Source organism: Gopherus evgoodei, chromosome 1 (genome assembly GCF_007399415.2).
Source record: "Gopherus evgoodei ecotype Sinaloan lineage chromosome 1, rGopEvg1_v1.p, whole genome shotgun sequence".
Classification (NCBI taxonomy): Eukaryota; Metazoa; Chordata; order Testudines; family Testudinidae; genus Gopherus; species Gopherus evgoodei.
In genome coordinates, this window is record NC_044322.1 from 19703022 (window position 1) to 19728933 (window position 25912).

The 25912-nt window shown below is 41.3% G+C and overlaps 1 protein-coding gene across 4 annotated transcripts in view; it reads right to left on the minus strand.

Moving 5' to 3' along the window:
• The window catches only part of GRM5 (glutamate metabotropic receptor 5), a 370943-nt gene that overhangs the window by 193397 nt on the left and 151634 nt on the right, over window positions 1–25912 (minus strand). For all 4 annotated transcript variants that reach the window (XM_030559058.1, XM_030559048.1, XM_030559067.1 and 1 more), the window contains exon 3: window positions 10848–11097. In XM_030559058.1, coding sequence (XP_030414918.1) covers window positions 10848–11097 — 250 coding nt within the window. The remainder of the gene's footprint in view (window positions 1–10847; window positions 11098–25912) is intronic.

The following is a 25912-nucleotide window of genomic DNA, read 5'->3' on the forward strand; positions in this document are numbered from 1 at the left end:
CTTAATGACAAGGGTGTCATAATGCTACCATTAAATCTACCATCTCTGCAAGTATTTGGAATGTTTCTCAAGAGTTTTTTTTTTTAAATAGCTTTTCCCAGTTAACCACACTGGAATATATTTCCTGTTCGATGCATGGCTCCCCATAACGTTAATAGGAATTTGCAGAAAGATTAAACTCTCCTCTGTGGTTAAGAATAGGCACTTTAAATGAGTAAACATTTTTTCCCAAGTCCTGTATATGAAACTATAAGAAATGTCAATACAATATTTAGGAAAATTATTAAATGGAGAGAAAAGCAAAACAAAATCATAGTTGAGTACCAATTACTGAATGAACTGGGGGTGGGGGGAGTGGGCAACATTTTGAGAATCACTTTTCCTCATTAACTAACACACTAGAGACAGTAAACTTGGAAGATGAGGACTGACATAACATAAGACCATTTCCATGGGGGGATGGATAACTCTGGTTTGAGCATTGGCTTGCTAAACTCAGGGTTGTGAGCTCAATCCTTGAGGGGGCCACTTAGGGATTTAGGGCAAAAATTGTCCTGCTAGTGCAGGCAGGGGGCTGGACTCAATGACCTTTCAAGGTCCCTTCCAGTTCTAGGAGATTGATATATCCCCTATTATTAAATTAAACATAGTGTTCAACATGACCTTATATCATTCTAAGATGGAAGCTACTTAGTATACAGGATTCTCAGTCCCATTTTCATCATTTCTAAAATCTGTCTCTTTGTATTCAGGTCTCTTTTTTTTATTCAGACGTTGCCACAAATGGTGGAATGCCCAGTGTGGTGTCAAAGCACTAAATTTCTTCTCTATTGAGTTCCCATCTTTAGACCATCGTTCTGGAAACCAATTTGGGTTTGGGTTTTTTTTGTTTTTTTTTTTAAGTTGCAGGACTCCTAAGGAGTACTTTCAGCATCCTCAATCTTGCTCTAAGCAAAGAGTCCTTCTCAACCTAAGTGTGCTCGTCCTTCTCAGCCCAGAGTGGCCTCAGTCCAGAAATCTCTAGCTGAATGTCCTCCACTTCAGAACTTTCTCAGAACAGGAGAAATGCAGTATTTAAAGAGAGGGTCCAAAGGGCTGACACCTTCCCAAATAGACCCTGTGCTATGCATGTCTCTATTCTTTTCCTCAATCTCTGTTTTAACAGACTTTTGGACAAAGCAGGGCATTACATGCAGGCATATATGACTGTAAAATCAGCTGCATGTACATACTGTAGGAGGGCAGAATTTGACCCCCCAATGACAACAGTATCCCAGCAACTCCATCTACTGTGCCTGTTATGCAAATATGTTGGCAGCTTGGAATTTTCTTTGAAGCTGTCACATTGTTAGGTTGCTGGCTGTGCTTGTGTGGGTTGCCTCATGTGGAGTTTGCCTTTATTTCTGAGAGATTTTGTTCTTTCATCTACTGAGAGAATTGAACCCTAACAAAAACTTTCAGGATTACCTGCTCTCTTCTCTTCTCATGTCTTTTTTCCAACGTCTTTGTGCGTTTGTATGAAAACAAATTTCATGCAAAACCTATGTGCTTATGGTTTATTTGCATATCAAAAATAAGGTAATGCAGCCCTCATGGAGGTGTATTTTACAATATAAGTAGCCTATTCCTATAATACACATGAAACTCACATTTTGTATTAATACGAGTGAGGGAGGGAACTAGAACCTTCAATAAATAAACCATTTATCTGAGCACAGGATTGTATTCACGAAGTAGCCATGCTGGGGCCTGTTATTATGCAATGTTAGAGTGGCATGAGGAGCAGAGTAACATTGTCACCATTAAAGAGTTATCTTACAGTAGCAGCATAGACCAGTGCTTTACACTAATTATTACAAACAGATTCATAAAGTGAAAATCCACAAGAACACTCATTGAACAGCTATGACCCAATACCTTTTCATTATTGCTATTAATTATTATTAATTAATTATTATTATTATTAACTTTCTGTAGCCTGATAGCACCTAGAGGTGCCAGCAAGGACAGTGGCACCATTGTGCTTGGTGCTGTACATACATGTGGGAAGAGACAGTTTCTACCCTGAACAGCAAGAAAGACAAACTGTGGGTGGGAAAAATGTAGGCACAGAGAAGTGATTTATGCAGTGCAATGCCACATGGAAAGCTAATGGCATCACCAGGATCAGAATCCAGGTCTCACAAGTCCTATTCCATGCCCAAGTCACTGGACTATGCCTCATCTTTTTATCTAGACCACTATGAAAAATTCATTTTTACCTTTAAATTATATGGGGTCAAGCTCTCTCTCAGAGAAGAGAAGCATGTGCATCCCCACTTGGCATCAATAAGAATTGCACATACTTCTCCAAGGTCACAGCTTAGCCCACTATGACATTGGTCCAACATTTGTCCCACAGCACATTGTGATGATTCAGGATTTGCATAAAGGTGCAGTGAGAAGTATTATTTGAAACAAATTTATACTTTTTTTTAAGATCTACAAGTATCCATTACACTGACTCTGTCTCACAGTCACAGAGGGCCCACTTGGCACCAAATCCAACTACTTTGACTCCCACAGCCCCACCAGATACTAATCCATGAATACGGACCACAGGATTATATATTTCTTAGATAGGGATCTGAGTCACAAAATTTTTTGATCTGGATTTTAAACACACAAAGTTTGGGGTAGGGGCCTGGATCTGGGTCAGGCAAATCATGTCTTCGCCTACAGCAACATGTAGAACACAGTCACGGGATGTCCAGCTAGCACTGGTAGTGTAGACAGTGACACAGCTTAGGCAATAGAGTAGAGTGCCCTACATGCCTAGAGTGCTTCCCAGATTATATACCCTATATGGCTCCCTAAAGGCCCAAGCACATTTTTAGCAGTGTAGTGTCCTGCTGCATCCCCTCTTCCAGAGCCTGAAGTGAAAGGCTGCAGGAAGTAGGGGGCAGTGGAGAATGGCTCTGGCAGTGGGGAAAGGCTCTGACATCTCTCATCCTTTGCCATAATCTATAAAACAGATAAGTAAGGGCTACATTGTGATCCAATTTCCAATGCTGTATAAGGAGCAGAGCATAGCAATGTCACTCCAGGAGCAGCTACGAGAAGGAATTAACTCAGTAACAATTCATTCCATGCAAGTTATTGCAGCTTTTTAGGGGATGCAGTTCCCCACCCCACCCCTTGCACAATCTCAGATTCATGGGCTGGCATGTATGTGTGAGGGGACTCATCCAAAGCTTTGTCCCCTCCTCATTCACTCACTTGTAGGGAGTGGAACAGCCCCATTGAAGCTGCTCTTTCCTTCTACATAGGACAGCAATCCAGACACTGTGCAAGGTGTGAGGGAAGACCTCGCACCTCCTTTAAGCTATTTTGTCCCCAAGTAATTTTTCTGGATTAATTACTTACAACTAATATTGATTAAAAGTAGTATTTATCTAATTAATAGGTACTAATGTGACAGCTGCCAGCTTCGCTGACGCACTGGGGACTGAACCAGGGAACCTCTGGAGCTAAAAAGAATTTGAGCTAAAAATCCCACAAGCCTTGTGTGGTGCTGTAAGAGACTCCTGTCCTCTGTGGATTGAGCAGAGCAGGAACCTGTAGTGCACACACCCCAGTGGGCTACACAAACACACTGTAAAGCCATTTTTAGCTCCTGGTTATTTTAGCCCAAAAGAGGATGGCAGCACGCTTGTGTGGAATTTTACTTCCACGTTTCTGCTGAGGCCTCCACCACTAGAACTATTAGTGAGATACATTTTGGTTTCCTTTCCCCAAAATTGGAAGAAATAGTGAAAATGAATTTACCACAAATATTTCCATGACTCTAAAATTTCACATCCTCATTTATTTTAAATGAGCCCCTAAGCAAAGGAACGTGTACAAACCCTGGATCAGGTCTGTTAGTTGTGATAGTGACCTACCCTGCTGATACACCTTACAGGAAGGAAATGGCTAAGCCCTCTACCGGGATGTCTTTGTGATACAGACAGTTAGTAATTCTTAGTAAAGGTCTCTTTTTAAATTACTGAGACAAAGGGTACCCAGATCGGCAGGTAGTGGTCAATGTATCGGGACCGATTTATCACGTCTTGTCTGGATGCAATAAATCGATCTGCTAATCGACGCCCATACTCCACCTCGACAGGAGAAGTAAGGGGCATTGATGGGGGAGCCGCACCAGTCGACTCGCCGCCATGAGGATGGCCAGGTAAGTTGAACTAAGATACTTTGACTATTTGCGTAGCTGAACTTGCATATCTTACTTTGAACCCTCTCGCTAGTGTAGCCCAGGCCTTTGTCATTTCCCTCAGATCAGCAATCTTGCTTTGATCTTTGAGCAGTGATACTAAGCTTCTCTCATACATCCCTGTATCTAATGCTTAACCAGACATTCCTCACTCACTCAGATCGGAGTTTCCTACCAGTTGGTCTTTCATTTGCCTTCCTGAACTGCCCCCTAAGCAGAAACCAGGCTCCTGCCCACTAAGTTCTTCACACACTGCTCCCCTCTTCTCTTCGCTCCAGCCACTCACATGCTATCTATGTGTTTATATTGCCCTCCATTGCCTCATCCTCATTAACGAATTTATCCTCACCACACCCCTTGTGAAGTAGGGAGATATTATCCCCATTTTACAGTGAGGGAACTGAGGCACAGGGTACATTACATGCCCATGATCAGCAACAGATCAGTTGCTGAATTGGAAATGAAACCCAGCTCTCCTGAGTGCTAGACTAATGCCCCTATGAACAAGACCACTTTGTAACACTAAGGTGCATTTGGCCAGACCTTACCCAAGTATAGCTGAGCCACTTACACACATCTAGTCCTACACAGGCAAAGCTGAGCTCCTTGTGACCAATCCCACTTCCCAAACTGACTTGCTCCTGCTCAGGCCTGGTCTACACTGGGAAGAGGGGGCGGGGGAAGACTGACCTACGCAACGTCAGCTATGAGAATAGCATAGTTGAAGTCGACGTATCTTAGATTGAATTAAAATTACTTACTTCGCATCCTTGTGGCGCTGGATCGATGGCCGCGACTCCCCATCTACTTTGCTTTCATCTCTCACACTGTTGGAGTTCAGCAGTCGACAAGAGAGCGATCAGGGATCGATTTATCGAACCTACATTACATGCGATAAATCGATCCCTGATAGATCGATTGCTACCCGCCCGATCTGTGTAGACGTACCCTCAGTTAGCTAAGTTGCACACTCAGCCATTTCTTGCACAGAGATGCGGCTTCTTTCCAATGCACAACCCCACCTGCTTCTTGAGCATCACAAAATCTAGCAAATCCAACAAATTAAGGGCTAGCGTGCCCTTTTCCCTGGCATATTCAGGAAGGGAAGCAGGGGGAGGGAAGAGGGATAAAATTCCCTCCTCCTTTATGTGGCTGTATTAGTGTTACCCCCATCATAGCCCCTTAGTGCTCAACGGAACAGAGGGACCATGCTCCCCCCAAGGCAAGGGAATGAGAGGGCTGGCTGTGGCAGACTTCTTTCCCCTCCCCCACATGCCATCTAGTGGAGCTGGATGGGTGCACAGGCAGGAAGTATACTCTACTTCATAAAGGGATGTTGCAATTTTAAGTTACACACACAGTCCAAGAGGAAAGTCCTGAAGAAACTCTGCTTCACAGGAGTGGGTCTGAGGCACGATGCCTCCCAAGGCACTTTCTCAGGGTTATGCCAAAGAGCATGATCTAGCCCTATTTTACTAAGGAGAAGGTTGCTTTTCAGTTTTGTTTTGTTTCAAACCACTTTATGGTCAGGGACAGTATGCTAAACCAAGCTGCTCAGAAAGGAATGCAAAAAAAATTTTTGCAAGATTATTTTTTGGAAAGAGAAAGTTATTATTTATGGTTTCAATGCACCATGTGACTGATGAGTGGCTTCAAGCAGTGAGAAAATCCACCTCTTCGTTACTCCAGAGGGTGGGGTATCTTAGATGCTGCTACAACAGCACCCTGCTAACTTAGGAATCATATGTATTATTTATAGTGAAGTAGCATGGGGAACTGCTGCTAGATGCAAATTAGTGGACTTGAATTAAAAAAAAAAATACAGAAAAACAATAAATACCAAAGGCTCAATCCTGTCGTCAACTGTACTGGTGAGAAAGTGTCAGGTATGAATGAGAGGAAAAGAAATTAGGGCTATCTTTTCACTGCAGAATTAACTGGAGCTTTCTACACTTCAGTTAACTGGCCTTGAGTTAGCCTATCTCACGTGAGAGCAGCCTCACTGCAGAACAACACTTGAGCAGCACAGTGGCTAGATTAGCAGCACAGCAATCATGTTAGCAACTCTTGCAGAAGTTTTGTTCAAATATCAAAAAAGAGTCTTGACTGATGGTGAGGAGGAGTAGACAAAGCCAGGTGCACAGTATGAAACAGAACTTTTGCTATTAGCAATGAGTATTAAATAAAATGACGAAAAGAATGCTGATATTGCCGGTCCCTGACCCAATGAACCACACTGTAATTTAGCCACATAACCAAGAATAAAATGATTTAACCCAACAACACTAATACTCCATATTTCTTTTTGCAATATGTTCTGCAGAGAAATACACTGTTTAATGGATGTATTTCTTGTACTCTAATCAATGCCATCTGTAATATTATCTGTCTGGTGACCTGAGGAGGCCACAAGCAATAAGCACAGATGGATGCAGCCTTGTGTACACATCTCTACTAAACTGAATAATTGCAGGGTTAAAGTAGCACATAATTTTTTACACTTGAAATTCAGTGCACTCACCTTTTCATTTAGGGTTGAATCCAATCCCACTAGGCCTATGAGGTAAACATTTGCTGAGCGTTTAAAATGTTTTCCATGCATTAAAAAAAAAAGCCTTAGAGAGCTATTGTCACTTAAACATTTTCTATCTTTCATCTCCGTAGAATACTATCACAGACAGGCAATGCAATCATGGTTACTACTGAGAATGCTGAGAGTTTAGTGTTCATTAGGAGTTACCTTTTTCACAAAGTTTTTGGTCTCTGTTCTTTGTTCTACCTTTGTAAGAGAAAACCAAAGTTCAGTAGGCATGTGACTTCAGGCCCAAGTTCTGTCTGCATCAAAAATCACACTCATGATTAAGGCTAAGATTTTGTCATGGTTATTTTTAGTAAAAGTCATGGACAGGTCATGGGCAATAAACAAAAATTCACAGAAGCCGTGACCCGTCTTTGACTTTTGCTGCTGCAGCTCCATGGTTTCTCCCACCACTGTGATGGCTGGGATCTGTGGGGTTCTCCCTCTGCCCGTGGCGGCTGGGAGCTGCAGGGTGACCATATTTCTCAAAGAGAAAATGGGACACCCCAGGCACTCGCCCAAGGCATCCCCCTCCCCCTATGCGAGACTGTCACCCATCACTGGAACCTGCTTCTGTTGCCTGTTGCTGGAACCCTACCAGGGCCCCATTGGCTGTCAGCTCCAGGGACTGAAGCAGAGAATGTCATGGAGATCTCTGGAAGTCAGAGATTCCTTGACTTCCATGACATCTGTGACATATAGGTAGCCTTACTAATGATTTATGCAAGGTATCTGTGTGTAAAAACTTGAGGGAGCAAGGGAAGTAAACCCATGATGGAAGGCTATCCCAGTGGTTAGTGGGCTAGCTTAGGACTTGGTGTGATCTGCCCTGGCTAAGCTGCACTAGCTGGTATATGGGGGAGGGGGAAAATCCAAAGCTCCAGTCACTTCCCACCCCTGCCCACCTACCTGTGTGGGAAGAAGAGTTGCAGCCCACCAGTAGCTGCTCTTACTTTCCCCAGGCATGTCTGGTGACGATGGACTTGTGCAGTGGATTGTGCACTTTGGACCCTGCCTTCCCTGGGTAGATGCATAGCCAGGTTCATGATTCCCCCTACCTCAACCCCCATGGTTTGAAGGCATTTTCCATGCTCTTCTTAAAAGCCGTATTTTTTCCTCACAAAAATAATGCACATAAAGGCCCCACCACTAGACAGTATCTAATGCTTCAAAAAAGTCTTTTGCAGTTTCTGAAACCTCTCCTGTTTGTCACCCCTCGCACCATGGTGTGTATTTCTAGGCTCACTGCGCTGTGGCAGAGTGGTTGGCCTTAGACCTTCTTCTTTGCAACACACCCCAGGCTTGCCCATCAGCTCACTAATGTACACCGACGTGCAGCTTACTGATTAAACTGCCTCTCAGGAACCTTGCTGCTCACTGTGGCTTATCAAATAAACATGCCATGCTACCAGTACGACTCAGATGCTCAGCTGAAACAAGCACTGACTCTTTTATAGTCAAACAAATGCTATTGTGCTGAAACAAGTCATCTTTGGACAATAACAAGCTGCAGCAATGGGAATGTATTATGGTATACAGACTCATCCTGAGCCATGCATCAGTCTCTTTACATTGCTTCTGGTGAACAGATTTCCAAAATGAGGATGGCTCCAGTGAAGAGAACATTTCCAACAGTCACAGAGCTTTGTGCAGCCTCCAGGATCATTTCCTGGGGACAGCAGGATATAAAGAGAACATGCGGCATTCCATTAATCTCCAGTTGGCTGACAGCCCCTTGGGGCCCCAGCCAGGTTGCTATAGTTTAAAGCAGGCCCAGGTTGGGTAGCTGCAATTAGTTTCTCCCAGCTCTGCGATACTGGGCACCACTTATTTCATGTCCCACTCATCACCATGGGCTTTTTATTGCAAATGATAGCTACCTGCCCCTCCATTTCTCTCTCGTCTGAATTGTGAAGAAATATGTTTCTCAGATACAGCTCGGAGACATTTTTAGGCCAACACTTCTTTTAGTTAAAAATGCAGATTCAGCAACACCAAAAGGCTTTGCAAATTCATATTAGTTTTGCCAAACGTTCGTTGGAGGGAAAGGAGGTAAAAATTCATAAAAAAACCCAAAATGTTTGATTTTGACATTTTCTAACCAAAACCATTGACTCTGTCTCACGGTCATAGAGGACCCACTAGGCACCAAATCCTAATACTTTGCAAATGAGCAACTTCTAATAAAATCAGTGGGACTTTGAAGTTTACATGAACAAAGCACATAAGTGACTTTTGAAAGCGGGACTTAGGTCCTTTTGAAAATTTGAGGCCTGCAACAGAGAAACATCACCATGTGTTAAGTGTAAAAGGAGGTAAAAAGGTGATGAGCTCCCACAAGTCCAACTAAGTCAACAGATTCTCTGTAAAACAGGCCACAAATGGATGGAATAAGGCAAGACAACATGGATGATACAACAGAGCAACCTCAATAGGAAGAAAAATAGCCATAGTAATGGACTCCCGTTGGTTGAAGATGCAGAAATAAATAAGCAATTACAATTATTCAAAAGGGTGTCACAATTGTTTCATTCTTGTTATGGGTCAATAGGAGAAGGCAGGAGCCCATTCTATTCTCCATTGTTCACCTTCCAAAGAGGAATAGGCAGCATGGTAAAAAGGGCAGGAAGCATGATCTGGGAAGCAAATAGAGGCCTAGATTTTATAGTTGACAAGGGCCCAAGCCCCATATATTCCAAGCCAACTGCATGGAGGTGCTTCCCTTCCATGTTCTTCACAGGCTCACCCTTCCATCTCCAGTACAGCCGGCTTCACTGTCACATTGCTCTTTTTTCTGCCAGCTGTACAGCATGCTTGTGAACCTTCCAACAGAACCTTCAGTCTTAGGGCAGCATATGCTCCCCTTTCCAGTTGCACTTCCTTGGAAGGGGAGATTGTCACAGTCAAGTGACTATTCTGACACCCCGTCATGTAGCCTGGCATCTTCGCCTTCCAGCACCCAAGGTCCATTAGTTTATGTGGAATGTGTTGCAAATACACAGAGGCACATTGCACATACAGCAGTCACCTTTCCTCTTTGTGCAATCACCACAGTCTCATTTCCTGCTTGATTAATTGAGCTAATATTTTCCTCATGCAGATGGAAGTGAGCATTTGAGCCAGGATGACTCAGGGCGGCTCCAGGCCCCAGCATGCCAAGTGCGTGCTTGGGGCGGCATGCCGCGGGGGGCGCTCTGCCGGTCGCCGGGAGGGCGGCAGGCAGGTGCCTTCGGTGGCATGCCTGCGGAGGGTCCGCTGGTCTCGCGGCTTCAGTGGATCTCCCGCAGGCGTGCCTGAGGAGGGACCGCTGGCCCCGCGGCTCCACCGAAGCTGCGGGTCCAGTGGACCCTCCGCAGGCACGCCTGCGGGAGGTCCACCGGAGCCGCAGGACCGGCGACCGGCAGAGCGCCCCCCGCAGCATGATGCCGTGCTTGGGGCAGCGAAATGTCTAGAGCCGCCCCTGGGATGACTGACCACCAGATCATATGAAAGAACAGCTGAATACTTTCTTTAGAACAATGTTAATGGAACAGCACTACCGCCAAAGGAAAATAATCATTCATAAATAATCTCTCCATTTTGAAGAGACTTTTACTTCATTTCCACACAAAGATTAGACCAGCTGTGTCTTAAAACAACATTCAGATCAGCCATAGTTTTAGTTATTAATGGCATCATATTTATATGCATTTTAAAATAACGTAGCCAAGAACAAGGATTACATACATCAGAAATAATTATCTATCTATTATAGCCACTCTCTGAAAAACTGTATTATGCAGCAATACCTTCCAAACAGAGACACTGTGTACAGTGTAATGTATACACACAAACCTCTTTGGTATCTATATCATAGATGACAAAGATTCTGCTAAAATGATATCCTGAACTTCAGGAAACACACACGCACAGTACATAACTTGTGTGTGTGTGTGTGCTTATGCACGCACAAGTATCTGCACATGACCCAGTTGTACTATGCATATCAGTGAACGCCTATAATCATACAGGGTTACTCACCTGCCTAGAAGCAAAAACTCTCCAGCCAGACCCAAGCGCCTCATGGCCATTAGCAGCCCTCGCACAGTCATGCCCTCACAGAAGCAGGCAACCACTCTTGCTTTGGGCAGGTGGCTCCTTAGCTTTTTCAACAGCTTGTCAAAACTCTGTTCACCAGCATTGCTATAGATCTTGTAGGAATGGGCAATGCAGATCCCCTCCTTAGCTGACATATCTTTGAAGGCTTCCATCCCACTCTCACCGTAGTTTCCTAAATGGAAACAAAAGAAACCCACAAACTGTAAATAAATAGATTAATTTTTCAAGGTTTTCCATATTAGGAAATAAAAAAATCAGGTTAAATGCTTTGGTATTTTAATGGTGCTCACATCACTGATGCTAACAAGGTACCATTACGAAATATTCTTTTGAGAGAGAGAGAGAGAGAGAGAGAGAGAGAGAGAGAGAGAGAGAGAGAGAGAGAGAGAGAGAGAACACAATGCTTATAACAAAATGTTTATAAATCACAAAACTAACCTAACCCTTCAAAGTCTGCTCAATGGACTGAATTAGCTCAGTTGCTTTGAGGTTTTTGGCAGTTTTTAAAAGGTAAAAATAAGTGTTCAGAACTAATTGTTTGTTTGTTGCCTTCCTGCTTTAAAATATTCTGAATGTTAAAAAAGACTAATTAGCAAAAAAATGTGACTTTGTACATAACGCAATCTGAAACATACCAGTATTTTAAACATGCTAATAATGTGTGCATGGCACAAGTAATCCTCTGAGGAAAGGTCCTTTTCTGCGCATCTCTAGAGAAAATGTGGTAAAACAGAAGACACAGGGGACATGGTAAGTTAAAATGCTGTTTTTCGTTTTTGTTTTTTTATTAAAGTACAAACGTAAATCCAAACCAAAATAGAAGAACTTTCATACTTTCTGCGATGCTGCCCCTCATGCACAGAAGAAGCTCCTTTTAAACATTCACCCGCCCCCCACTGTCTCTTTCAAATCCTTCTTTAAAACATTCCTAAACTTGACAACGATTTGGGCGTTGGTGTCCTGAGACTGAGGCCTAACATGCAGACCAATATTGTCTCACTGTTTCCTTGTCTCTCTGCCGGTATTCACCTGTTGCCCCTTGGTTTTGATAGCAAGGGCTTTGGAGCAGAGACCATCTTTTTGTTATTTGTTCGAATGGCACCTAGCACAATGGTGGGAACTGCTGATCCTCAACTCATCTGTTAACACCTCCGGGAAAGAAACTCTAAACAGTGCAAACTTTACAGCATATCAATGTTATACAGGAATATACTAAAATAATAACAATGGAAAGATATTGTGTTGAGTGGTTAGAGTTGGATCCAGGAATTTGGACTCGTAAGTTTTACTTCTAGCTCTGCCACTGTCTAGCTTTATGACTTTGGGCAAGTCATTCCAGCCCTCCGTAACTGAGCTAACATATCTATGAAATGAACATCATTTGTATTATGGTAGACTCTCAAGGCCTATTGTGATAGGCACCATAAATAAACAGAATAAGAGACTGGTTCCAGCTTGAAGAGCATTCATTCTAAATAGACAGCACAGACAAAGGTGAGAAAAAAAAGTATTTTATGCAAAGAGAAATGAGGCATAGAGAGATTAAGTGACTTGTGTGTAGAAGGTCATACTGTCAGTTTGTGGCAGAGCCAGGATCTCAACCTAGACCTCCTGGTTTACAGTCTAGAGGTTTAACCTCAAAACTACCCTCCCTCCCATATTAGGATTAAAAGTGGTCCAAAATCAGAAGTTCTGCCCGATTCAAATCCGGATGAACAATCAAAATATCATCAGTTCTCACAAAACAGAAGGTTCAAAAATGGTTTGATTTGGGAATGTTACAATGTATCATTTTGGCTTAGTTCAATGTGTTTGTTTTCCTCTAAGCTGCTGTGGTGTCTCATGGAGCTGTAGCTTGCATGTCTCATGACCCATTCTAATCTATGACCCTGTCTCCTCAGCCAGAATACATCTCCCACAATGTGCCATGGTTATGTGGCTCACGTGAGCCAATGCATCAGTTCATCCAGAGGCTGAGCCTGCAGTACATCATGGGAAATGTAGTCCAGCCAGGGAACCCAGTCGATAGACTAAATGGAGGTATTAGGTACTCGAACTACAACTCCCATGAGGTCCTGCAGCACTTCAGGCCTACACAAACTAATGGCTAATTGACCCAAAATGAAACATCAAGTTGATTTGAAAAAAAAAAGTGTATTTTCTTTTGATTTTCCCACAGAAAATTAAAAAATTATCAGCAAACTCATAATCTGTTGATGGGAAATTTTGATTTTACAGAAACTGCATTTCCATTGAAAAAAATTTTTCAGGGGAAAATTTCCAACCAGTTGTAATTCACCTACAGAACCAGATATTTTCAAAATGTAAAACACTGAACTCCTCAGATGAAAGTGCAAGTACAAATTATTACCTTGAGGCTTGGTCTAAAACTGAGGATAGATTTAACTACAATGCAGCACAAGTAGCATTTTCTCAATGAACGTCCCAACCATTGACTCTTTTATAGTCAAACAAATACGATTATGTCACAGATGTACTGGTCATGTAATATTTCAAGGTCCTGTAATTTTGTTACACCATAGAGTAAGAGGTGCCTCTAATAAAATGAAAGTAAGTACTTCAAAATAATGAAGACACTTACCAAATTATGCAGATTTTCAGCATTCAGAAAAAAAAATCCTGATATTCTAACTCTGAAAATGACTGAGTTTCCGAGTTGGGAAACCTCTAGCTGTGCAGTATGAGCTTGAGGGAGATTCAACAAAAACAGAATGCAGTTTTGCATCAAGGTACTTGTACAAATCCACTTGTCAAAATCGTTGCTGATTAAACTACTTAATTATTCACAGAAAATTCCCCAGTTGTGGAGTATTTTTGATGAGATATGTATATTTAATTTTAGCTATACTGTAGTGGTAATGAACGCTCTTTGGTGGAAAAATAATCATTACTGTTAGATTCCCTTATATCACAAAAATGAATTAGTCTGAATTTCCTTAAAGCCATGTTTCCCCTCCAGGAAAAAGAAGAAAAAAAAAAACAGGGAAGGAAGAAAATGGGAAGTTTTCATCAAGAGTTTCCACCACACATTTCCCTCAAGGGGAAAAGGGCTGGAGATTGGGGAGTTCATGGAAGGAGAGATGCTTGGTAAGACTTCTCAAAGAAACCAGATCTTATTCATATTATGAGTAGGCTTGGAAGGATTAGATTTTCATTGTAAGTGTCAGTAAATGTCAATTTCACCCTAAACACCCAAACCAATGAAAAAATATTTCCATCAGTAATAATCTAAATTTACAGATAGACAAAGTAAGAAAATGTAGCTTGAGAACTTATTAGAGTTTGATTTAAGGACATTTACTTTGTATATTTTGACATGTGACGTTGACAATGTGTTCTTTAATGGTTAGAAAGCTTTAACTGTTTGAATCTCAGCATCTACTGTCATTAAATAATTATTGTCTGACCTAGCTTACTGTTCCTCCCACAACTGTGGAAAATTAAGTTGCTGAAAATAAAAGAAATGCTTAAAACCCATAATTTTGTGCAACTATGAAATCTGAAACTGATAAAAGTTTTAAAAATGCTTAAAATTAAACGTTGATAATATTGATATTATCCATGGAAATTATGTATAAAAATGGAAATGTGGTATCTATGTTGTGGTAGTAATATAAAGGCCACAACGAGGTTGGCCCTGTTGTACTAAGCTGCAAGTGGGTTGCCTAGGCAGCACACCCTGGTGCCCCCTCCAAAGTGTGAATTACCCAGTTATGAGTCCCTGTCAGTTGGGTCCCACCCCTCATGGGTCTGGCACCATAATGCCTTAAGCCTTCTGCCTATGACACACTTATGTCCCACCCCTTCTGGGACATTAGAGGCCAAAATGAAAGGAAACTTGTGAACTTCAAAGCAGAGTCTTCAAAGGATTCATCAGCAGGACCCCACCCTCCTACTCAGGGCACGTCTCTGTGTAGCCAGTCCCTTTTGTCAGTCTTCCTGGGCCCAATCGCCACATCCACCAGGAGGCTCACCCAGATAGCAAGCTGTCTCCAGTTCTTGGCTAGAGCCAGGCTTCCCTCACTGACGAGGAAACAGGGTTCTGCTCTGCCTTCCTTGTCAGCCCCTAACTGAGCTGGGCCTCTTCCATTTAAATCCCCTCTCCACTCCTGACAACTGTTGTAGGTGAAGCAGGGTGGGGGCAACCATGTCCACAGGCCCACCTTCCTACCAGCGTGGGGCTTATCTGCCCTTTCACATAGGCACTGTCCGAAACATACAAAAATGATAATTCCTTCTCCAAAGAGCTTACAAATTAAAAAGATAAGATGTAAATAGATGGGGAGAGGCAGGGTTAGAAGTTGTGCACAATTCTTAGACAATCATTAACAATGAGCAAAACTTGCCCCAGGTAAGAAACAGAAGGGAGAAATTGATTTACTGTTACTTTGTTTCACCATTTAAGTATGTAAGGGCTTGTCTACACTTACAGGAGGATGGATGCTGTGTAAATCGATGCATCAATGGTCGATTAACAGGGCTTCACTAAACCCGCTAAATTGACTGTCAGTCACTCTCCCGTCAACTCCTGTACTCCACCTGATTGAGAAGAGCAAGGGGAGTCAATGGGACAGCATCTCCCATCGATGTTGCGTAGTGTGGTCCCCGCGATAAGTAGATCTTTGCTACATCGTTTTGATTACACTTTATAGAGAAGGCCTAAGACTCACTAAACCACACCTAGAGGTGAATCTGCAATGAGAAACTAGTGATTTACATTCAAACTCTGTCCCCCTAAACAGTTTCTTCATTAAAGCACTTAATAACTATGAATTTATATTGTAGCTGACTCTACACTGGAATGTGGGCCAGATTTTCGCTGGGTGCTGATCTCTTTTGAAAATGTGGCCAGAAGTGACCGCTGAGGATGTTTGAAAGTCTGGCCCTTTTTTAATGTGAATAAAAGAAAGCTGAGCTCTTGAATATTGCTCCCATATGTCTCAACATATATAAATAAATCATGTATTACATCACCTGCTAATGACTTAGCCCTGCCTCTGATTTACAGTTTAGTTCAATATAAGGTACATGCATTACCACCTATGTTATAACTATAACCACCTGCTAGCTCAGCTTCAGCTGGATCAGTACTAGTGACTATTAAGAAGCTTAAAAAGAACAGATTGTGCTTTTTTCTTTGTCCCGCCTCCTCCCAGGATGAAAGTGAATGTAGTACAGTATATAATACTTGGATCTGATAGAAAGGGGTCTGGCAAATTACTTTCTACTCCTACTATTCCTTCTGCCCAGCAATTGAGCCAATTAAACTCTCTTAATACAAACCTCTGAGATCTAATCTGCATTATAAGGCAAAAGCAACAGGGATTTTAGTCTAAAAATAATAAACAAAACACACTGACATCTGCTTCTATCAGACTAGAGGATACCAATACAAGATAATAAAGACCCAGCTGACTGAAATACTATGCTGAGAGAATTTTGATAGAGACACAAAAATTGTTTTATTGCTTTTTGTCCTAATCTCTAAATGCAAATTGTTATCAGACATCTGTCCCATTTTGAAATGAGGCTTAATGCATGGGAACTAAAAAGGAGGCCATTTGGAGAACTTTAAGATATAAAATTGATACAGATGTTGGGGAGAAGTCAAATCACCATAGAGCGTAATTTTCTAGAAAAACAGAATGGTCAGTCAAGAACGAAGAAATGTATTACATCATTTATTTAGCTAGTGATAATCCTACCTGACATCGGGAGGGTATTTCTTTAATCAAGAAGCGCCACCCGTGTTTTTGATAGGTATGGAGAGATCCTAGTAGAGATTTTCAAAGCAGAACAGCAGATTTAGCCACACATCTTGTACTAAAATTCACTGGCTTCCTTGAGAGTTAACAAGATACAGCATCTTGCAGGAGGTATTTGAAGAGCTGAATATGTATAATGATTTATATATAACTTGGAGCAATGGGAACAATATATAAAATGCAACATGCTGTCTGATTATCAGGACAATCTTTCTGAAAGTCAAGGGTGATAGGATGCAGAACAGTATCCCAAAGCGAAATGGTAGAAACCAGTGGTGCAGTTGCAAAACAAAACAAATAAAAAAGTGGTAAACTTACCTTAACTAAATTCCATTTTCCCCAAATAAGAAATGGGTAAACTCAATTTACTCAAGTTTACTCTTGACTACCCTGCTGTTAGAAACCTCATCATTTGTGACATTTAAAACTAGACTGGGGAAATCACTAGAAAATGTACCAGTGATCTACTGAGTGGTTCTCAAAGCTAGTCCACCGCTTGTTCAGGGAAAGTCCCTGGCGGGCCAGGCTGGTTTGTTTATCTGCTGCGTCCACGGGTTCAGTTTGTTGCTCCAGGCCAATGGAGGCTGAGGGATGTGCTGGCCGCCCTTCCCGCAGCCCCCATTGGCCCGGAGCGGCAAACCGCAGCCAGTGGGAGCCACAATCAGCTGAACCTGTGGACATGGCAGGTAGACAAACCGGTCCGGCCCACCGGGGCTTTCCGTGAATAAGGGGCAGATCTGTTCGGGGAGATTTTGACAAACCAATAAAGTGCCTAAACTTGTTTCTAACAGTAGTCAAGTTAGCAGGCCATACTGAACCATTCTTGCTTATTGCTAACAAAAGTAGCTAAGTCAGTAGGTCATAAATTGGTCATGCAGTGGCCTCAGTGTAACCAGACAGGAGGGGAGGATGTTTTGGGTGCCACAAACAGGGCAGCTTGACCCTGCGCCCTTCCTGCTAAGAGTGTTAAAATTGCTGATGTATGTATTTTGGAAAAACAAGACGTCTGTTTATAAGTGGCCCCGGAAATGTTTGTCAGGGCCCGTTGATGCAAAACATTGACAATTGCTAAACAATTTTGTCAAAATATTTTTCAAATCAATAAATTTGTTGAAACCAACCCTTTCCTTAAAATGTCTGCATCTGGCATTTTCCCGTGAAAAAAATCTCATTGAAAAATTCCCAACCAGGTAGTTATTTTTACTTTTAAATTATGATTATTGTCTCTTGATAATTAAAATATTTCATATTTTTAATTGAGTAACTACATCACATACACTAAACAAAATACAATACATGAATCTTGACATTCAAATTTAGTTAATTAAATTAAATACATCTGCCCATTATCTCCTTTGGTGATAAGCTATCCTTTTGGGGTAATTGCACATCTTTTTTTTGGCTACTTTAAATGAATAAAGTTTTTCCCCCATTAGGAAACTCTGACCCAGTTCCACAGTTTAATGCATCTAACTTGTGTCTCCTTTTAAAGTTGTCACTTCCCAGCTTAAACTTAAATGGAAAATCTCATTAAAACACTCCTGTTTACTGAGAATCCCCAGAGCAGAACTTACTGAGAATCTCCAGAGAAGTCTTGTCAATAGCTTTCCTTGTAGACTGGTCACCTTTGATGCACTTTATTAACTAGCTCTAACTACAGCTCTGTAATTCCCTTCTGCCCTGAATAATGGTTGAAGTCCTCCATGGTGCTAACGTCTAGTACAAGACTTCAAGCGTGATATCTATTGCAGAAACACGATGGTGTCTCAGATTGCTTTCTTTGTTTATAGTCTGAAGATATTAACAATTGTCTGCACTTTCCGTTTGTGTCTGCCCTGCAATCAGGAGGTGTGTCTGCAGCACCGGTAGATGTACCTGAGCCAAGCTAGCTTTAATCTAGCTAGACCAAAGCTCGCTTGGGTAGCAATTGCAGTGATACTGTGGTGATGAGCGGATGTATAAACCTCTAAGAGTATTTTCACTCTGCAATCCAAGCTGAGACTGTAGATGTATAGACATCCCAAGCTGCCTTATATCTCAAACAACAACATTAGTGAAGCTTTAGCAATATGGGCGGCAGAACAGGCTCCACAAACATGCCTGGGACCCTGCATATGTACTCAAGTGACTAGTTCATACTGTCGCCCATGCTGTCATTTCTAGTGATTTTATTAAACTGTGTGAAACTAATTATTCCATTCCTATTTATCAAACCAGGCTTGTCTATGGCTTGCAGTTTGTTTCTTTAAGTGGGAGACTTAAATAGGGACACTTAAATAGGGTGTCACCCCTCCTATGGCAGAAAGTCTTTGTCAAAGAGGAAGGTTTTGCAATATTTCCTAATTGTGGCTGGACTCTGAATTTGGCTATTCTCTTCTAGAATATATCCTCTAAACTCAGAACACGCTGTCCCTAGCTGTTGCATCCTTTGTCCTGGATTTTGTGATCTGCCTTGTTCCAGAGGAGAGCAATGGTTCATCAACTGGAATTTGGTCTGTAAGATAGCTGGGGCTTGGTCCATTACTTGTTTTATATCTCAGTGAAAATCAGCTCACTTCACAGGCAAGTTACTTTGCGTCCACAGAATGTTGCAGACTGCAACACGGATGCCTGTCACATTCACTTATATTATTCATAGAGCTAGTCGGTAATTTTCCATCAGAAAACTATTCTGACAGAAAATGCCATTTCTACAAAACCAAATGTTTCCATAGAAAAATCTTACTTTTGCCCATTTTTGGAAAATCAAAATTAAGTATTTTGATTTGGGTCCATTTAATACAATTCAGAATATTTCATTTTGTTGAAATGACCCAAAACGTTTCATTTCCCTATCAGTGCATTGCCTTATGGGAACTGTACTTTGAATCCCCTCTCTATATGGGCTAAGCTCCCTGAAAGACTGTATCCCATAATGCAATGTGGATTTCCCTCTGACCAATGGGGAGCATTGCAGTTACATCCTGGGAGATGTAGTCCAGCCGGGGATTTTGGGGGCATCACACTCCCAAACTACAACCCCCAGAAGGCAATATGCCACCATGGGAAAATGCTACTTAGTATTGGAATGACTCAAAACTAAGCAGTATGGTTCATTTCAACAAACAAAACATTTTAATTTCAGGAATGTCAAAATATTCTGTTTCAGTCAAAAATGTCAAAATGAAATGCTTCAACATTTCCAAATCGAATTATTTTGGAATTTTTGTTCTGTGAAAAATTTTGAATTTCAACTTTTTGTCCCAATTTGCAATCAAAACAGAGGTTGAAATGTTAGCATTTACTGTGGGATGGAAATTCCAAATTTTGCTCAGCTCCAGTTGTTAGTTCTTAACTCTTTTTGGTAGCTTGTAGCTTTTTATATACCTAGCGTACTCAGGTGCCCCCATTACTGTAGAATCTGAGCATCAAACCTGCTTGAATTGCTTTGAGTCATGTTCATGTTTGCTTATTTGAGTTAATAGCTGAATTGTATTTATTATATCTATAGTCATGCTAAATGTCTATTTTAAGGAACATTTGAGACTTTTAAAGCTATTGTAGAAGGTGACGAGGACTCTCCATGTTACAACAGAGAACATGTTAATTTAATGTTTAACTGATTATATACAATTTTATTTGATGTGTTCATTTTGGGCAAGTTTGGGGTTGATTATTCTCCTGATTTGATTTGTATGAGGATTGGCAGTGCAGTGAGGTCTCATAGGAGTCTGCACATATCGAGAGAGATAACTGGATGCTGAAGTTGCACAGAAGTGTTTAACAAAAGATTTTGAAAGAGTTAATATGAAGAATCTTGGGAGATATTACTTAAGAAAAATTGTGGAGGAGGAAATTTCTTTTATAAAGAGAACCTATACTGTCTGGCCAGTAACTTGCCTGAATGTTGAAAGGGTGCTGGGCTGGTTTTGACAAAATTGTCTCAGGTCCAGAATGGGATTTCTGGTCAAAACACACAACAAAATAGCCCCAAAGATCAGGCATTTTGAGTTAGGCAGAGCAGGGACTTGAATCAGGCTCTCTCACATCCCAGATGAGTGTCCGAGCCATTAGGCTACCAGCTGTTCTGGGCTGGGACTTGGTTTCTCTCTCATTCACACTCTCTCACAGCTTTGACAAAACAGCATATTTCATGAAAAAATATTCCGATGAAAATGCTCTGACCAGCTCTAGTTTTGTCTAGGGCCTGCACTCCAATCTGTTACCTACAGGCAAAAGGCTTGCTGGATTAAAATTAATCCCACTTCATTCTATTTTGGAACAGAATATATTAATATTGTTTTCTCTTTTCCATTCATTTAGCTATTATGTCACATATCTTTATGCACAAACATTCTCTCCAGGAACGTTCCCCAGAACAAAAATGCCAAGAGTTGCCATTCCTGGTGGGGGGGGAGTGAAAAGGGGGCTGCAACCAATGGAACTGATCTACATGTTCCTGATCATATATTCCACTTGACATCACACTGCACGCAGCAGCATTTGCAAGATCAGTTTTGACACTTGGTGTGGCAGATTAATGAATGTATAGATACTTGCAAAGATGGATCAATATCTACTATGCTCATTTAGCCACATCTAACCAACAACTACCATTTTCATTGTCATTGACTAGTAGGATAGTACTGACACCAAAACAGAGGTGCTCTGGGCCAGTTTTACTGCTTTATTTCTTGCCACTTGCAGCACCAGCCCTTGAAAGAAAGCCATCTGACAAAATATTTACAGACAGCAGCACAGCAGACAGGTTTTGCCTGTGCGTGCATAAAAGATGAATGCTGTTTTTCAGAAAACAGGCCTCTCCTGAAAAAGTATGTAGCACAAAAGCCTTTGTTCACATAGCAGATGGCTGAAATGACCATCAGAATTGACACTCCTTTAGCCTCTGAAATGCTTAAGCGAAGATGAGATAATAGTTTCATATGACGTGCTTAACTGTCATCTGTCTTATTTAACATCTTCATTAATGATCTCAAAGAGGGAGTAAACAGCATGTTAATGAAACTTGCAGATGACACTAAATGCTGAGAATGCCAATTAGGACAGAGAGTTAATACACTGGAGTAACATTGGGTAGAAAGTTTAAAAACCCTAAATTCCACATATAAAACTGCAATTAAAACATTTGGGAGAAATAATCCAAGATTTATTTATTGTCAACATGTGAGGGACACCTGGAGCAGCAGAAACTAGGGATTACAGCAAATGGGACATAATTTTGCAAGGAGATATGGCTCAAAAAATGCCCATTGGCACATCAGGGTGCATCTTGGCATGAAGAAGGAATATAAGAGTCCCTTTCTATATACTGAAAGAGTGAAATAAGAACTTTGCTAAATTGAAAATAAGAAAAGGACGGAGAATATGATAATGGCTTACAAATATTTGAAGGCTGTATGCACCAAGCAGAGAAAAGAATGATTTAGAAAGGAAAATAGGTATGTAATCAGAAGTAACTGGATGGATGGATGGAGAATAGAAAGAAAGACAGAAAGAAGAAAAAAGATAGAAATGTAGGTAAAAAGAAAAATATCCCAACTATAATGTACCACATTGTGGAATTGTCTCAATGCTCACTCCTGAGTGAAGTGACAGACCTCTTTCATATGGGACTTCTAAAGCTAGACTACAGAAAACACTTGAAAATAAAGTGGAAGGGAAATCCTATCTTTCCTGCAAAGGAAACAGATCAGCAACAGTCCTGGAGCAGAAAATGTAATCCACAGTATTCAGGAAATAATAGTAACCAAAAGCATTTCCATTAAAAGCATATTTCTTAACTACTAGTCATCTGGGGGATTGTAAACTATTTCTGCAGTTAAGAGGAGATGCTAAAGTGAGAATCTTGATTCCAAACATGATTATTTTTCTATACCAGTTGCAACAGCAAAATTTCAGTCCTATTTGGGTGTCAACTGCTTTTGTTTGGAGTGAGAGGCAACAAGTTTCTTAAGCATCATTATGTGGAGTTCATAGAGTTCCCAATTATATTAAATACAAAAACAAAGAGATCCAGTGAATTAAGCACAATCTGTCAGATGGAATTGAAAAGGGCAATGAAGCATCACTGCAGGTATTTGAAATTTATTTCCAAAATAAAAAAAAAATGTGATAACCACTAACAAGAGAACAAGACAACCTGCAAAAGAGAAAAGTCATTCTTCCCCAGCCTGAAAAACTTCAGCACAAAGAAAATGTACAAAAGTGTTCCTTAGATTTGGGGCAGGGACCATCTTTTTATTGTGTGTTTGTACAATGCCTCGCATCAGTCAATGACTGATGACAGGGGATCCTATGTTTTAGGCACTGTTCAAAGCTTAATAACTCTAATACTTGAAACAGAAAGGAAAAACTGGAGAAAAAATATAAAGAAGAATACACTCAGAATCATCATTACAAAGTCAACGTTAGCCCCAAATGCACACAATTATTGCCTCCTTCAGGCAGAGTTTAAACAATCAATGGTGTGGTAACACTGTGTGGTAACTGTTGGCAGAAGCTGAGATTAATGGCAACATCTGTGTGCATGCATACGCACACCTTCTGGGTGTGGTGTTCTGTCCCATCTAGTGGCACCAAGACCACTGAGAGAGATAAAATGAGTCTGCTCTATAGCCTTAGCTAACAGCCAGTTGGCTTTTAGCTCATGTGGTAGAGCAGGGGTTCTCAAACTGGGAGTCGGGACCCCTACGGTGGTCACGAGGTCATTACATGGGGGGTTGCGAGCTGTCAACCTTCACCCCAAACCCCGCTTGCCTCCAGCATTTATAATGCTGTTAAGTACATTAAACAGTGTGTTTAACTTATTAGGGGGGTTGCATTCAGAGGCTTGCACTGTGAAAGGCGTCACCAGTAAAAAAGTTTGAGACCCACAGAGACTCAGGAACTAAGCTCCTGGTTCGATCCCCCCCGCCAGTGACCAGAGTCTGTCAGTGTTACATATACACACACAGAGAGCACTAATATTCACCAGAAAAATACATCAAGGTTAGCTACCTTATTGTGGGCTGACATTGACCTACAACATTGAGATAGAAGGAGTTAAGCTGCATCTTCACTAGAGACAATGTTGAAGTGTACATGGAAGTAGGCTACATTGAGGTTATTGTAAGCTACACTGATTTATTTTCCCACTGTGGGGGCACAGGCTGTGCTACAAAAGATTTCTCCCCCATTCATCTCTAACACTCTTTCACAGCTTTATTGTCAGCCTTATTTGTTCAAGACTACTAGCTTGCAAGGCTCTTGACACCATTATGGACCTGATTAGACACCTGATGTCGAGTTTAATACAAACATCCATCATCAGTGAAGGTTCTTCATTGCAAAATGTCACTTACGCAAACCTCTAGGGTGAACTCCAGAAAAGCCATTTTGTGAGAGGCAGCTCCAGAGATGATCTATTGCCTTTGAATTCTGTCTAGAAAGAAGTTACAATTCTGCCTAGGACTCCTGCCCTAGATTACATTCCATCTAAATTTTCTATCAGCTATGGGGAGGATGCTCTTCTGATGAAAATATATACTAGAAATACCGTGTTGACTCCAGATATTCAATGTGATCATAAAAAAATCGAGCCATACCATAGCACTCTGGTCCTGGTGCAGGGTTAAACTCAATGTTTTTATAAGGCTGTCACCTTATGAAATTAGTTGTATGTGTATAAAGGAGGCACAGACATGGAAAGAGAAGAAAAAGAGAAGATGGGAGAGAGGAGGATTGCAATTATTTATCTACCTCATTAAAGGTGTGGCACTTTAGCCCACAGTCAGAGTAATTCACCACCCTTGTCTACCTGCTGCCTATTCCCACCTCTATTTTTCCTTTCACACAGGCTTTTAGCTGTAGGTAGGTAGCTACCAGCTAGACATCGATACGCTTCACTGATGCACCTTTGAATATTATTAGCATTGCAGTAGCCCCTAGAGGCTCCAGTTGAGATCAGAGCACCATTTTGTGCTAGATGCTGTATAGCCCCTGCTCTGAACAGTTTACAGTCTAAACAAACAAGAAAGAAAGGGCTTTATACTGGAAGCTGATCTAACCTTAGTTTTGGAGAGGCACCAATGCTCTGACTTGTAGACTGCCAGGGTCTAAGAATGCTGTAGAGCAATGATTCTCAACCGGGGCACACACATCCCTGTGGGTACATGGACGTCTTCCAGGGATTACATCAGCTCATCTAGATACTTGCCTAGTTTTACAACAGGCTACATAGAAAACACTAGCGCAGTCAGTACAAACTAAAATTTCATACCGACAATGAATTGTTTATACTTCTCTAAATGCTAAGCACTGAAATGTAAGTACAGTATTTATACTCCAATTGATTTCTTTTATAATTATATGGCAAAAAATGAGAAAGGAAGCAATTTTCCAGTAACGGTGTGCTGTGACCCTTTTGTATTTTTATGTCTGATTTTGTAAGCAAATAGTTTTTAAGTGAGGTGAAACCTGTGAGTACACAAGACAAATCAAACTCCTGAAAGAGCACAATCCTTTGGAAAGGCTGAGAGCCGCTGCTGTAGAGGAAATGCTCTCCCCCCACAACTGAGCTGCTTATTGGTCTTTTAACTCACCATCTGGAAAGCAGCTAGTTAGGCACAGGTAGAGCTATGCCTGACTTCCTTAACGGAGCCATCCCATCCCAGTTGTTTTTGAAAATCTGTCCCATTATATGTATGGGAGCACGTTGTCCTCTATTGGCTGGTTGCAATTTAAGGGGGAAAAACATAAAGGCCCTTCTACAAGTAATAGAGGACAGAGAAATTCATTTAATCACAGCCTGTTTTAGGAGTTTTAGACCCAGATCTATAGATGTGAATGATTTATTATGGAGTCGCTGGTAGCCCCTCCATCGGTGAGACTGCAACCAAGGTCTCATAATAAGTCAGATTTTGATCTCATAACTCAAATGAAAATCAAACCCTCATAGTTGGAACTGTTTAAGAGTAAGTTTCACTGGCAACTAGGATTTGTTCTGGTCATTTTCAATAAATGGACTGCCTTAGATTAGAAGACTTTAACATTGCTTTCCTCTTTTACTTTTTTGAGGCATCTAACATTTGTTTTCTCCCTTTTTCCAGTCCAATGAAATCACATTATAGATTAATATTTAAGACATATGTTGGTTTTATTGACCGTATCCATGTACATTTCACTGTTATTTTTTAATTCCCCTACAGAGCTTTGAGACCACAG